The 14336-nt window shown below is 44.1% G+C and overlaps 2 protein-coding genes across 3 annotated transcripts in view; one reads left to right on the plus strand and one right to left on the minus strand.

Moving 5' to 3' along the window:
• Nucleotides 1-1497: 1497 nt before the first annotated feature.
• On the minus strand, nt 1498-9945 carry ZNF597 (zinc finger protein 597). Of its 2 annotated transcripts, none has more exons than XM_068524462.1 (4): nt 9807-9945; nt 9563-9645; nt 8558-8684; nt 1498-6591 (listed from the first exon to the last, which is right to left on the minus strand). In XM_068524462.1, the coding sequence occupies exons 2-4, from the start codon at nt 9593-9595 to the stop codon at nt 5495-5497; spliced, it is 1257 nt and encodes a 418-aa protein (XP_068380563.1). In that variant the 5' UTR covers nt 9596-9645; nt 9807-9945; the 3' UTR covers nt 1498-5494. The 2 variants fall into 2 exon arrangements, with proteins under 2 accessions (XP_068380563.1, XP_068380564.1); XM_068524463.1 differs by having other exon boundaries at nt 9735-9823.
• Nucleotides 9946-10204: 259 nt separating this feature from the next.
• Nucleotides 10205-14336, plus strand: part of NAA60 (N-alpha-acetyltransferase 60, NatF catalytic subunit) — a 39403-nt gene continuing 35271 nt past the window's right edge. Inside the window, exon 1 of the mRNA XM_068525045.1 lies at nt 10205-10346. The gene's annotated coding sequence lies outside the window, so the exon portion shown is untranslated. The remainder of the gene's footprint in view (nt 10347-14336) is intronic.

The following is a 14336-nucleotide window of genomic DNA, read 5'->3' on the forward strand; positions in this document are numbered from 1 at the left end:
TCACAAGGAACAGATATCTTAGTAATGCTTTTAGTGCTTTTCCAAGTATGGAACAATGCAAGAATTTGGGTTCATAAAATTTTCTCCTTAAAATATCTCACTCTCTGAAGGCCGGCTCTGCCAGTTTTCCCAGAGCACAGAGTGCCTCATTCCTGATCTTCGCCCTGAATTCCTTTCGGGTCGTGTTGAAGGTCAGTGACTGCAGTGGCTAACGACTCAAGCCTTGCAGAACTGTACAGGCAGCGACACTCTTTAGTTGGCAGAAGACACTCTACCCAGGGCAAGTGAGAAGCTCAAAGCGTCCCTTTCGACAAGTTAAAGAGACAAACAGGGCGAGCCCATAGCTTCGCGTTGCCAAAGTAGGGTTAGGGCCCAGGAGGTAGCGCCGGGCTCCTTTTCCCGTCACCAGTGCGAGATTCGGGCTGGCCCCCCACAGTCCCACCCACGTAACCTTCCCGCTGGTGCGGAGAGAGAGACCAGAGGAGCCGCTCCGCAGACGCTCTCACCCGCCCCGCTCGGCTTCTGCAGAGGCCGCCTCTCTTTGGGTGGCGGAGGTGGGCCGGGAGTCTGGCCGAGGAGCCGCTGGGTCCCCCGCCCACTACGTCCGCTCCAGGAACGCGCAGCTGTGCTGCCGGAAGACGGCGACGGAAGTAAGCGTAGGACTTTCGATTCCCAGCCTTGTGGGCCGCTCTAGCGCGTCTCGTCTCGTTGGTGTTTCCGCCGGCCTGCGCGGCTGGTGGCCGAGCGGCACAAGGTCTCTCCCAGGCCTCGCAAAGCCTTCTGGGAGCTTTACTCCACGCGTCCTCAGCTCCAACCCCCGCTCTAGACGGCGGCCCACGCAGGGCTTTGGTGGCCTGCGTGGCCGGAGGTATAGCCGTCGTGGAGCAAAGACTGAAAGGGAAGATGACGTCTAATGACGTCTAATGCCGTCTCCCGGGAGCAGTGCTGGAGTTTTCTTCTGACTTCCGGGAGCAAAAGATTTTCCCTCCATTATTAAACGGCCGAAGTTACTCATTAACCCCTTCCAAGCCACAATCCTGCCACACAATGTCACATCTCATTGACATCTCAAACTACTAAAGTGTAAAAAAAAATTTTAAAGTTCACTTCATTGTCATCATCATAAAAAAGCATTTATTAGATGCCAAATTGCACATCAGACAGTAATCACTGCCCAGTGAGAGCTTGAACTCTAGAGCTAAGACTGATGAGAATACACCAAAAACTGTAAGATCAAAACATTAAACAAACAGCACAAGTGCCTCCAACAAACATATTACTTCTAAGGTATCCAAAGGAACTAGAGACTGCAGCATATTCTCAGGTTTATATAACTGTATATTTATATCATATCCCCACACTCCCTAGATTGTTAATACAAGGAAGGATGTCAAAAAATAAGACAAAACACCTGTAGTCAGACGGGCCGTGAAGAGATGGATAATGGTCATCCTGATGTCAGATCAATAGCTCTCTCAATCTACAAAACTAAAACAGATGAATATAAACACTTCTAATGAAGATTATTTAGTTACTTTTTAAACAGATGTCCAAGCAAAAACACTTTCCAATGGAAATCCTATAGGCTTAACAAGTTTAATGAACACTTTCAAATAGACTCTTTATTCAGATAAACTATAACCTGCTTAGTACACATATGCAGTAAATTGGCAGATTACTTTGAGCAAAATCTGCAGTATCAGATTGTATGACATGCTGCAGTCATCAGAATAATGGCACTTAATTATATGGAATCACAGGAGTCAAAGACTCAAAACAGTATTTGCTGTGAAATGTCACTTGTTTTTAGTTTTAACTCCCTGAATTACTGGGTTAGTCATTTTCTATGTTAAATGCAGAGATGTGAATAGACTATTACCTACTGCAACAACGCTGTAAACAAAACTATTTTGAGTTCAACTCCTTCAAGAATAACAATTAAATTCCACAGTTTCTTTAATTACAAAATGTAAACTTAACATCTGCAGGCTATTGGAATAATGCTGTTTCATCAATGACGGATGTTAGAGAACCTGATAGTCCAGCAATCACATTAAGGACTTTAATACACATTTTCATCACTGCATCAACAACAAAACCAAAGAAATTTGTTCAACAATTGAATTCTTCAGTACAAAGTTTTCACTCTGCCTGTGTTAACATCCATGCTGCAAAATGTTGTGAACCGACTGTTCCTAGCAATAAACTCCTGCATTTAGTTTTTCATCCCTATATTAACTTTCATCCAAGTATTCATTAAAAGTAACATGGCGGCTTCCCTGGTGGCGCAGTGGTTGAGAATCTGCCTGCCAACGCAGGGCACACGGGTTCGAGCCCTGGTCTGGGAAGATCCCACATGCCGCGGAGCAACTAGGCCCGTGAGCCACAACTACTGAGCCTGCGCGTCTGGAGCCTGTGCTCTGCAACAAGAGAGGCCGTGATAGTGAGAGGCCCACGCACCGCGATGAAGAGTGGCCCCCGCTTGCCGCAACTAGAGGAAGCCCTCGCACAGAAACGAAGACCCAACACAGCCAAAAATAAAAATAAATTAATTTTTTAAAAAAAGTAGCATTGTGGCTAAAAAAAAAAACAACAAAAAAACATGGTAGGCTAATGATGTCTCTGAATTAATGACCATCTGTGGAATCTGTCAGTTAACACTGTAAATAGAGGGTGAAAAAGCCATCTGCATAAAACCAGCATGGGTCTCACTGATGGATACTGACCGCTTCCTTCAACTCCTTGGGCTCAGAGCAGCTCGAATTACATCCAGCAAATGGATTTAGGTGCAAGTGCACAATAAAGCAACAACTGAAAAGATGCCTCTTTCACAGTAGCTGACACTCAGTGATTTTTTTTTCCTCCGCATAACAATCATTAACAATATTACACCAAAATGGCATTTTAATTATACTCATGTATATATTAATGTCTTTGTAAAAGATATTTTTCTAATCTCTTGTGGAGGTTTGGCATAATCTTCCCAAATCTAGAAAATAAAAATGTAAGAACTGAAGTTAATTGGGAAGGAAACCTCATCTGGAAAGGTAACTTCCCATGCTGAGTGCAGAACGTCATTGATGGTATGAATTTTCACCTTCCCCTGTACTTTCTTAGGAGCAAAAGGATGACAGCTTCCATGTTTCAGGTCAGCGCCACTCTGTCCAAACGCCTTCTAAAATAGTCTTCTCTACTTCTTTCTGCAGCAACTCTGCTACTAGGGACCTCTTTCCCAATTTCATCCCCGACCCTGCAACTCTTCAGTTAACTGAAATATGGGAGCCCCTACTATGTGCCAATGGCGCACTGTGCCAGCTGCTCCCACGGAAGGCAGAAGCAGGAAAGCAGGGAGGCAGTACTTTCTGATATTTAGCAAAGGTGTTTATATCCCAGAGCTGGCTGATAAGAAACCTAACTGGAGACCATCTTTCTACACAACTCTAACCACCTCAGACAGAGAGACTTGCTGAAGAAGAACCTATAGAAGACCTCGCTTTTTTATTTGAGACCCCAAAGGCCTGGCAGACTGGTGTCCTGTATCCTAAGAGTGGAGACATGGGAAACAACGAGCCAAGTGTGACCTTGACATACAGAGCACAGGGTCTCAACTGTGGATCTGCAAACAAGAGGCAAAAGAAGAATGAGGAAAAGGGGGAAAGGAGTGGGTGAGCTGGGTTAGGGCTATTGGTTTCCCTTTTCCTCACCAACAGTATCTTCCTGCCTCTAATCAGTGTTAAGAGCTTACAGCAGTAGCCAGCACCTTTTTGTACATTCAGTTCTCAATCTGCTGTTCAGTAGAAAGACCCTACCTTCCAGGTACTACTTTCCTCCAATTAGTCCTAAAGAGGCCTATTATTACTCCTGAGGTTTCCCAGTGATAATCCCATTTTAGTAAATGCCATACTTTTATACCATTTATATAGAATAAGACCATTCTCACATCCCAATCAAAAACCCCTTTAAATGCTGCTTTGCTGAGAGGTACACAATTTTGCTTTAAAGAGAAATTCCACATGAATGTAACATTTACAAGATCCCCTGGTTCTTTAACATTAATAACCATTCCATTTAACAATATTTTGCTCCAGTATTTACATGTAACAGCAGTATCTATATATTTTCAAGTATTTTGATTAAGCTCTAACAATTTTCTGTATGTATCTTTCTTTGGATATGAGGAAGAAAAACTTTTTTCTTAAACCAAACTCAACTAAAACCTAAACTCAAACTAAACTAAAACTATACTCTGTAGAGTTTGCAATCTCTGATTATAGGGATGGAGTTTGAACCTCAAGTCCTGAACAGTCTTTCAGTTGCTTTGTAACCATACACGTAAGTCAGGCTTGGGATGAAGCACTAAGGGAATGAAGCACGTGCACAGGGTAGCCTCCATGATGACCATCCTCACCCACCCATCTCAGTCCCCCAGCTGCCTGTAGTTTTAACATGTGGTGCAAATGCCAACATATAACGCAATGTTGCTGAACACATGGCCTCTGACAGCAGAGACCAGAGGTTAAATGCCAGCTTCAGCATGTTGCTACTTTTGTGTCTTGGGCAATGTACTGATTGTATCCTCCAGGGGCTCTACTTACTCATTTACGAAACGAGGATAGTCCTTTTCTGTCAGATTTATTCTGAAGATTAAATTAATATACCTGAAGTATTGAGCATGCACACTAAACAAGGGTTACTGTTATTCATAGCAAGGCAGGTGATGTGCTTTGGTAAAGACTTGGAGGTAAATCCTCTTAGAGAGAAGCAAGTACCTTTCCATTGCTCAAGTCCAGGCACCAGAAAGGGCTGTAGTCAGATTGCTAAAATTCCTTCCAAACACTTGAATCACAAAGGCCAGTGGCATCAGATCTGAGAATGGATACTAACTTCACGGATACTAACAGCCATCTCGACACTAACTAGTCCAACCCATTTGGGAACACCTCACATGGAGGGAAAAAAGCTTCCGAACCCCTCCAGAAATTCATATGTAAAACAATAATCTCATACAAACATTACATTCTGATTGTTACAGCAAAAAAAAAAAAAGTATAAAATAGATACAAAGGTACTTACTTTCCTAGATCCTAGATCTGCAGAACTAGCAAACAATAAATAAATTTGCCTTCTAAAACTTACTTAGAAACCACGTAAACAAAATTAAAAGAACTCTAGCAATAACCTTCATTTTAGTGAAAACTGAATTTTTTTTTTATAAGTTCTGTATCTTTCTCCGGCTCATACAAATGGAATCTGGATAGTAACTGAGCTACTGAGTTAGAGTTCTGGCTTTGTTCAGTAGCTGTGACACTGACTATGCTTCCTCCATTATAAAACCGAAATCATGGTGCCTAAATCAAGGTGGTGGTGAAAATTAAATATTACATGGAATGTGTGTAAAATGCTTAGCACAGTACCTGGCACATAAAGGGTAACTGTGCCCCAGTTTTCAGTATAAATACTGAGAAGCACAAGCATTAATGAAAACTTGCTATATTTACGTGGTGTTTTGTGCATGGGTTTGCTGATGGACAATGAGATGTGTTTTCAACCTGAAACTTTTCCCACACACGGTACATTTAAAAGGTTCTCCTGTGTGGTTCTTCTGGTAGCATGCAAGCTCTGAGTCCGAAATAAAACTTTCTGCACAGGGTTTGCATTTATGGGGCTTTTCCCCTCTGTGAATGCTTTGATGGGAGATAAGCTCAGAGATACGAAGAAAGGTCATCGAACACTCAGGACACTTTAAGGGTTCGAATTTTGAGAACGAAAGCAAATTTTCCCCGCAATCGCTGCAGTGTTCAGGGTTGTCCTCGTGGCCCCGCTCGGGGAGGGCCAAGTGCGAGGGCTGCCCAAAGCATTTCCCGCTCGGACTGCATGGGTGCTGGCTGGCTGACCCGTGCCTTTTCTCAGGCAAAGCCAGATTTGTTTTCTGACCAAAACATTTACCACAGGCTTTTTTGGCAGCGTGGGTTTTCTGATGCTGTGCCAATCCTGGGAGCCACATGAAACCTCTTCCACATATGCCACAGGTGTAGGGTTTCTCCTTTACATGGATATTCATGTGCCGAGACAGATGTGAGTGCTGGCGGAAGCTGCTGCCGCACTCAGCACACTTATATGGTTTCTCGCCGGTGTGGATTCTCTGGTGTGTTCTCAAGTTGGCTCTGTGATTGAAAATCTTCCCACAGTCACCACATTTATACTTTTTCTCTCCTGAATGCATTTTCTGATGCAAAACAAGGTATGAACTATCACTGAAGCTTTGGTCACATTCAGGACACTTGTATGAATTTTTGGCTTCTTCCCCGGGAAATTCAAGAATTTCAGAAAGTGCTCTGGTTCCTAAACACTGAGATAGTTCTATCAAAGGGGTGTGGTTTTCAATGGTAACTAAAAGGCTTATGAACCTCTTCTTGAAAGCAGGAGTTCTACCTGACATTTTCCTTTCAAGGTTTCCAACTCCATGCTCAGAGGAATTTTCTGGGTAATAGACAAGGGGCACAGCAATGGAGTATTTTTCTAGGGCAAGCTCTTCAAGTCCCATAGATTCTAGCCTTAGCTTCTGATTAATCTCAATCTTGCCTTCTCCTCCTGTTGATAAAAACAAAACAAAGCAAAACATAAACACCCTCAAGTAGTACTGGGGAAAGAACAAACTAGTTACACAGAGGACCAGGAAGCTATAGGATGGCTGACAAAACTCAGGCCTGCCCAAAAGCATTAAGTCTTTAATATTTTCCCAAATATTCTTAATTTATAAAGCCAATATATCAATCCAAAAGGGATCTTTCCTTCCAAAGCAACAGCCCTATGACTGCCCCAGCTCACTGCCTGGAAAGGGTTTCTGGGCTGCAGGGCAGTGTGTGGAAATCCAGTCTTCAGTGGTTTTGCTGATTCAAGGAGACCAAGTTCAGGAATGCCAAGGCTGCTAGAATTTGACAGCAAAATACCAGAGAAGAGGCAGATGCCCAGGCAGAGAGCTCTGGGCATCTAGATGGGATCCCCTTAAGACTCTGGCTGCGTACTAGTCTGTAAATGCATCTGAGGAAACTACCCCAGGTCAGGGAAAGAACCACCAAAAAGGAATAGAAAGAGCAATCTCCAGAATTCACGTAATAGTTCAATAGTTCATGTTCCCACCAGCCAAATTGGAAAGACTCCCTACCACACAGAGCATCAGGCAGTATGCTTAGAAAGACACTGCCTTAGCAGCAGGCCAAATCAGCCCTAGACTAAAGATTGCTCTGAACACACCCTAACAAAGCAAAAAGCAAGCCTTGAAAGGATCATATTGATCCCAAGTAACTTACTGATAAATTAGCACCCTACCCCAAAGTCCAAAAATTGTTTTGAAAATACAGCAAAAGCCAGCATACAACAACATAAAACTCACAATGTCCAACATCCAATCAAAACTTACCAGGCATGTAAAGAAGCAGAAAAATATGACCCGTAACTAGAATCAAAATCAATCAACAAAAGCAGACCCAGAAATGACACAGATGATAAAACTAGTAGAAAGAATGTTTAAAGAGCTATTATAAATATGCTTCACATGTTCAAGAAGGTAGAGGAAAACAAAATGATGAAGACAGAAGTAGAAAATATAAAATGTGAGTTCTGGGAAAGTTCAAATAGTCAACCCTAGTCAAGGATAAAATCTACTCAGGCATAGGAATGTTTCTACATTATAGTTCCTCTTAGGTGAGAAAGGCACACCATCCCCTTAGGATTAAAGCGATTTCCAACCTTTAGCAAATAATAGTAACCCATACTAATGGAGCTTCACAAGTAAAATTGTGAATTAACCGTAACAAATATCTGGAAAGATTACCAGGTCTTATGCAAAACCACAGTCACTGTATTAGACAGGATTTTTGCCTTTTAAAAAAATTTTTAATTTTTTAAAAAATAAATTTATTTATTTTTATTTATTTTTGGCTGCGTTGGGTCTTTGCTGCTGCGCATGGGCTTTCTCTAGTTGCAAGAGCGGGGGCTACTTTTCATTGTGGTGCACGGGCTTCTCATTGTTGTGGCTTCTCTTTGTTGCAGAGCACGGGCTCTAGGCGTGCGGGCTTCAGTAGTTGTGGCTCGTGGGCTCAGTAGTTGTGGCTCGCGGGCTCTAGAGCACAGGCTCAGTAGTTGTGGCACACAGGCGTAGTTGCTCCATGGCATGTGGGATCTTCCCAGACCAGGGCTCGAACCCATGTCCCCTGCTTTGGCAGGTGGATTCTTAACCACTGCATCACCAGGGAAGTCCCTAATTTTTTTTTTGCCCTGCTGCATGGCTTGCATGGGATCTTAGTTCCCTGTCCGGGGCTCCTGGCAGTGAAAGCACCGAGCCCTAACCACTGGACCATCAGGGAATTGCCAATTTTTGCCTTTTAAGAATCAACTCACCCTTTGAAAATTGCACTCTCATGCAAGTTCTTGTCATGTCCACATAAATCACTCAGGGGTAGGTCCCACTCCCCCATACCAACATGTGGATGAGATATGCAATCCTAATCCTAGAAATAACCAAAGTTCAAAAATGCAGGAAAAACAACTATGTTACCCATCAAGGCCATATCCTCCAAACACTCCTGTGGCGTGTCTCTGCTGCAGGACCTCTGGGCAGGGTGCAGACTCACACACTCCTCTTGAGAAAAATATACAGCCAGGTCCTCAAACAGCACTGGTCCCTGAAACAACATGAGAGCCCATCTCAGGACAAGAAGCTGGAAAGCTACCCCCTTACTCAGTCTGGGAAGGCTGAGAAGAGCTAGAAACATCAGAGGCAAGGGAGAAAAGGGCTTGGTGGAAAAGGTCCCTGAGTGCTGGCGAGGGGGTATGAATGGGTTCTGAGGGCTGGAGGTGGGGATTAGGAAGGAAAGAGTAAAAATGGACCACTGGAGGTAGTGGTATAAGGACCAAAACGGTAAACTGGGAGAAGTTCTAGAAGAGCCTATTAGAAAAGATGAGGGAACAACTCTCAGGGAACCATTAAGGAAACCATTACGTAGGGATGCTCTAAGGGAAAGGAGAAGACTGAGCAGCCCGGGAAGACTCATGACAGGACAGGAGGTCCAGTGTTCTCCCAACATCCTTCCCTTTGCTGGTCCCTCTCCTTCTTCTTCGTCACACTCATGGCTAAGCTCACCGCAGCATCATATCCAGGCCTATTCCTCCTTCCCTAAGTTTACCAAACTTATAAATCAATAGAGCTCTGGTGTGATTAAGAATCACCTGGGGTTTCTGTTTGTTTCTGTTTATTCAACAGGTGTGGAATGAAGCTTAGAAATCTGTAAGTTTGAGCAGCATTCCAGAAAGACACTTTGAGGTACCCTGTAATAGCCTTCTCCAATGGGCCCTGCTCCCAGTTGGTGGTTCTAAAAGGAAGGCTCTGATAAGCCATTTCTCCTATATGCCTGGTAGGAACAAAGACAGCTTGGTGAAAGGGCTCTCTGGGGATCAGGAGCCCTCGCATCACGGGCATGCCTCACCCTCCTCCAAAAGAGGCCAGGCAGAGGCCAGAAAGGAGCGACCGGAACTTGGACCGAGAGAAGGGACCCGGTCTCACCTGGGCCCCGGTTGTAGGGAGTGTGGATGCCATCTTGAGGGGTGGTAGTGTCTTCAAGTCGCCACAGGGACTTCGGGACAGATCTGGGGGGGGAGAAAATAGTACTTGGAGGGGCCAATTCGGCTGCCAAGCTCCTCCACGCACCCCCTCGCATCCCCACACCCTTTAAGACCTGAGCCTATGACTCCTCTCCCCGGCCCAGCCTCGGAAAGGCCGACTCCCGGGCCGGCCGGGCCCCACTTACGGCTCCGAGACTAAAGATCTCAGGAAGCCTCCCGCTATCCAGGCAAAAGCAACAGAAAGCGACGCCCAGCCGAGACTCGAGACCGAAAGACGACGCCACCATTAGGCTCCCACGCTCCCATGCTCCCCTACGCTGGACCTGCCGGGAAAGCCGCCGGATGCGGCCGGCCCCCATGCTTTTACGCAGACCTGCCTCTGATTGGCTAGCGTGACCTAGGAGGGGGCAGTCCCTTTTGAGTGTTGACCAATCGGGCGCCTTAATGGAGAACCTCCCGCCCCCGGCTCACCCGGCATTCTGGGAGATGTAGTTTTCCCTGTTTTTCCAAGCATTTCCGGTTCCGCTGTCTGGGTCTCCCCCCGTGAGCTTCGTGCCGGCGGACCTGGTGAAGTGGAGCGTTAGCGTGACCACGGAGGGACGTAATGTTTCAGGGAAGAAGGAAAGCAAGTAGACGGAGAGAATCCGGAACCTGAAGAGTATCGGTACTGAAATGTGGGTTCGGCCGGCAGTACCCTGTGGGTCCGAAACTTTGGTCCGGCCTAGGTGAGATGCCTGAGTGGCCAGGAGTGCGGGTCCTAGTCTTAGCCTGAGTAGTCCGCTGTGTCTTGGGCGGACTGCGTGGCCATGGAATGTAAAGGGGTGTCTTCTGGGTGGACAAAGTTCAGGTCGGCGCAGGCCGGTTGCTCGTCTCCAACGCAGTGTATTCTAGGGGCATTGTGCCCGGCGACTGCAGCCCAACCGAGCCGTATCAGGCTCGGAGCCACAGCGGACTTCAAGCGGTAGTAGAGCCATCGGATTGCTTCGCGGGACGTTGTAGGCCTCTTAATACCTCACATTCGACCTGCCCCATTGCCACATATATTCCACTTTACTGGCACTGGGTGCCGTGGTGTAGGGATTTGGAATTAGAAAATTGAGCTGCTTCCGCAGCTCTGCCACTAATTGCTTGTTTAATTTTGGCCTATATACAACTTTGCTTTCCTCAGCTGCAAAGAACTCAGAAGCCTTTCCTCAGAGGGTAGTTTCAAAGAAGTTGTCAGTTTACAAAGGTGTCTGAATAAACAAGGGTGATATTTACCTTAATAGAAAATTCTGAATACGTCTCAATATATTTTCTTATTCTTGTGCCAGGCATGTTCCTGTACCTAAAAGGTTATTCAAGGAGTGGTTGCATATTAATTGAAACAATATTATCAGAGTTGACAAAATAAGTAACGGGATTTGGTGGAATATCAGATAGGATAGTTTCAGCTGCAAGTAACAGAAAACCCAACAAAACGTTCAAAGGTAGGGCAGTTATAGGTTGATTAATTCAATGGCGTAATGACACCATCATGGTCCCAATACTTCCATATTTCTCCTCTGCCATCCTTAGCATGTTGGGGAAGATGGCAATGGAATCCACGTAATACATGCCGACAAGCATTGTGTTATGTACCAGTCCTAAACCAATCATTATCAAGAGTAAAAAGACTAGCTACTGTATTGGTTTACACCCATCATGGTTCACCTCCAGGGGACCCAGTCTCTCCTGACCATCTACCTACACAAAATCAGGGCTCTGTTGGAAAATAAAAAGAAGGACGAAGAATAGACAGGTTAACTAACAGTATCTGCCACAAGTGACATCTTGACAGGTAGAGCTAGGCCTTGTGGGAATGGGTCACAAAAGAGGTATCTGGGGGTCCCAGGAGGAAGGAAAAAGGTGCTGAAAGGACAGGTGGAAGAATGATAAGGACAAACTTTCCTACAGGCTAGACCAACCCAAAGTGTAAATGTTGAAGAAGAGCTAATGGCCTGGTACATGTTCACCATGTAATCACGGAGCTGTTCAAGTAGTCCTCTTTCCCCTCTTCCTTTGTACTTAATTTTATGGTATTCTTATGTCAGAGATATCTCATTTGGGGCTAGATCCTCCTGATTTTGATCTGTGGCCCTTTCACCAAGAATAAGTGGCTCTAATGGCCCTTTCCTTTGAATCCTGTTCTCATTATTACAAAGAGATAAACCCAGTTTCCAATGACTAGAAATTAAGCCTGTGGTATTAACTCACTGGGTAACCAGAGAGTTATCTTTGAAACAGGAGAGGAGCAAAATCTTCCCTAGGCCTTCTGACTACCAAAAGTAAACAAGTAGATCAAGAAAGAAGAAGCTTGAAAGCTTGATCTTGCTAAAAGGAAAGAGATGAGATACAAAGTCTATGATAGACCAAGATTGAAAGAATAAGACTGAATTATATACCTAACTTGATTTTTTATTTATTTATTTTTCTAACTTGATTTTTTAAAAATCAGAGGTGCTTGACCATATATCCATTAGAAGTTCAAGTGACAGATTTTAATCATCCAAACTTAAAAATTCTTCTGCCACAACCCTTTGACAAGTTTCTTCATTTCAGTCCCTAACATACCAATAATAATAATAATCTGTATGTATTAAAATTCTTTCCATAGCCAAATATCTGCTTTCTCTCTGAAGATCACATCATCTTTTTTAAAATTAAAAGTAACTTTTTATTATTACAAAACAGTATATGTACATTTTAGAAAGTTAGAAAATACAGATAAAAAAATAGAAAATAAAAGCACCACATTCTTATCACCCAGACATTATCACTATTTATTGTTAAGTATATATTTTTTCTTTGGTAATTTTAAACATGACTTCCAGAATGAATTACTCACTAGGTTTGGTGTTATTTTGGCCATGCTGCGCAGCTTGCGGGATCTTGATTCGCAGACCAGGGGTCAGACCTGGTCCTCAGCAGTGAAAGTGCTGAGTCCTAACCACTGGGCCGCCAGGGAATTCCCAGGTTTGGTGTTTTTAACATTCCCAGATGGTACTGCTTTTTAGGGTTTATTACTTAAAAATAAGTATGTCTGTTGTTCCTATAGCAGGGGTCCCCAACCCCCAGGCCGTGGACCGGTACCGGTCCGTGGCCTGTTAGGAACTGGGTCGCACAGCAGGAGGTGAGCAGGGGGCGAGCAAGCGAAGCTTCATCTGCCGCTCCCCATCGCTGGCATTATCGCCTAAACCATTCCCCAACCCCCCTCCCCACAACCGCTGTTTGTGGAAAAATTGTCTTCCATGAAACCGGTGTCTGGGCCCAGAAAGGTTGGGGACCACTGCTTAGAGCCTTTAGTGTATCCTTCATGAGATTTTACTACCAATGGGAAGTTGACAGGGTCTTCTCACAGTGCACCAAAGGAGTCTAGACAAGCAAGAATAATCTTTTTTCCCGACTTCAGCAAGAGGCTTTTCTCATAAGTATCCAAAATGCCTGACTGAGCAGTTAGAAAGCTGGGTTCACTAGTTTGTCTCTAATTGGGGAATGATGGCTGTAGCTCATGCCTGCAGGTTTTACTTTCACCAAGAATAAGAGGCTCTCATGATTTGAAGCTAGGATCACCTCTAGCTGGGCAGGAGGTCCTTCATCAGAAAGAAGCTCAGGGCTCTAAAATGTACCCCCAGTACGTTAATCCCATTACCAGAAAGTGGCTTTGCTCCGTATCAACTCTAGCAGGATTCTTTTTCAGTCACTGAGGCCAGAGACGTTTCCAAAGAAAGGTTCTAGATCTACTGATACTGATTAATTCTTGCAAATAGAAGCTGCAACCAGAGATTCCTGGAGGGTAATGAGATCTACAGAGAATGCAGGTTAAACACAGTGAGGACGGAGAAGAAACGATGGGTTGGATAGTAGGTTAGAGGACTATGTGCTCAGATAATTCATTTTCCCCGAAAAGGCCCATCAGATTGAGAATTCTGAGATCAGACTTGTCTGAGACACTTGGCCTAGGAGTTACAGCGATGGCGTGGCCAGGAGCAAAGTGATGGCCTGCCTCTTTCTCCCCTGCAGCGTAAGAATGGCTGTACCTGGAGGGACGGGGGACTGAGCCAGCCGGAGTGCAGAGAAGAGTTCCAGGGAGTGAGTCAAAGCCTGCTGTGTCCTAAGCAAAAACTAAAAGAATACAGCAACACTAAACCTGCCCTAAAAGAAATAATTGAAAAGTCTTCCTTAAATAGAAAAGAGGCAAGGATCTATAGGAATGGGAAAATCACAATAGGAAAGGCAAATGTATAAAAGGACTGAAGATCACTTAAACAATCCAGTACATAGATTTAAAAAACAATCAAAAAAGTTTTGTAAAAGTGATTATAACTACAATTAACAGCAAAAGGATAAATAAGATGTAAAAGCCTGCTCTGCCTTGCTGTGGATGATGCGCTCATAGTCAGAGGGAACCTACTCAAATGAAACCCATCTTGCTAGTCAACATTTAAAAAATTATTAATACTGAATGATAGAGGGGTTTAGTGAGACAAAAGCTTTTACTTTGCTGGTCGGTGGGTAAGCAAGTATACTCAGTATACTCTTGTAATTTGCCCCTATTGTATGCATTGTGTGGTTGAAAACTATTCATACCATTTGACTCTGTAAATTTAATTCTAAAAATCTATGTTTTAACTGGGCATCTGATTTCATTAACTATACTAAGAAATTCAAAATAACATTGGTTTAAACAAATAGAA

This window comes from Eschrichtius robustus, chromosome 16, assembly GCF_028021215.1.
Source record: "Eschrichtius robustus isolate mEscRob2 chromosome 16, mEscRob2.pri, whole genome shotgun sequence".
Taxonomy (NCBI): Eukaryota; Metazoa; Chordata; class Mammalia; order Artiodactyla; family Eschrichtiidae; genus Eschrichtius; species Eschrichtius robustus.

Excerpts from the sequence above, each read along its gene's own strand:
- ZNF597 (XM_068524462.1), bottom strand. The coding sequence starts at position 9,595 with ATGGCATCCACACTCCCTACAACCGGGGCCCAG. Across the intron at positions 8,685-9,562 it reads TCCCTACAACCGGGGCCCAG|GGACCAGTGCTGTTTGAGGA; the intron begins GTGAGACCGGGT and ends ATGTTGTTTCAG. Across the intron at positions 6,592-8,557 it reads GGAGGATATGGCCTTGATGG|GAGGAGAAGGCAAGATTGAG; the intron begins GTAACATAGTTG and ends TTTTATCAACAG.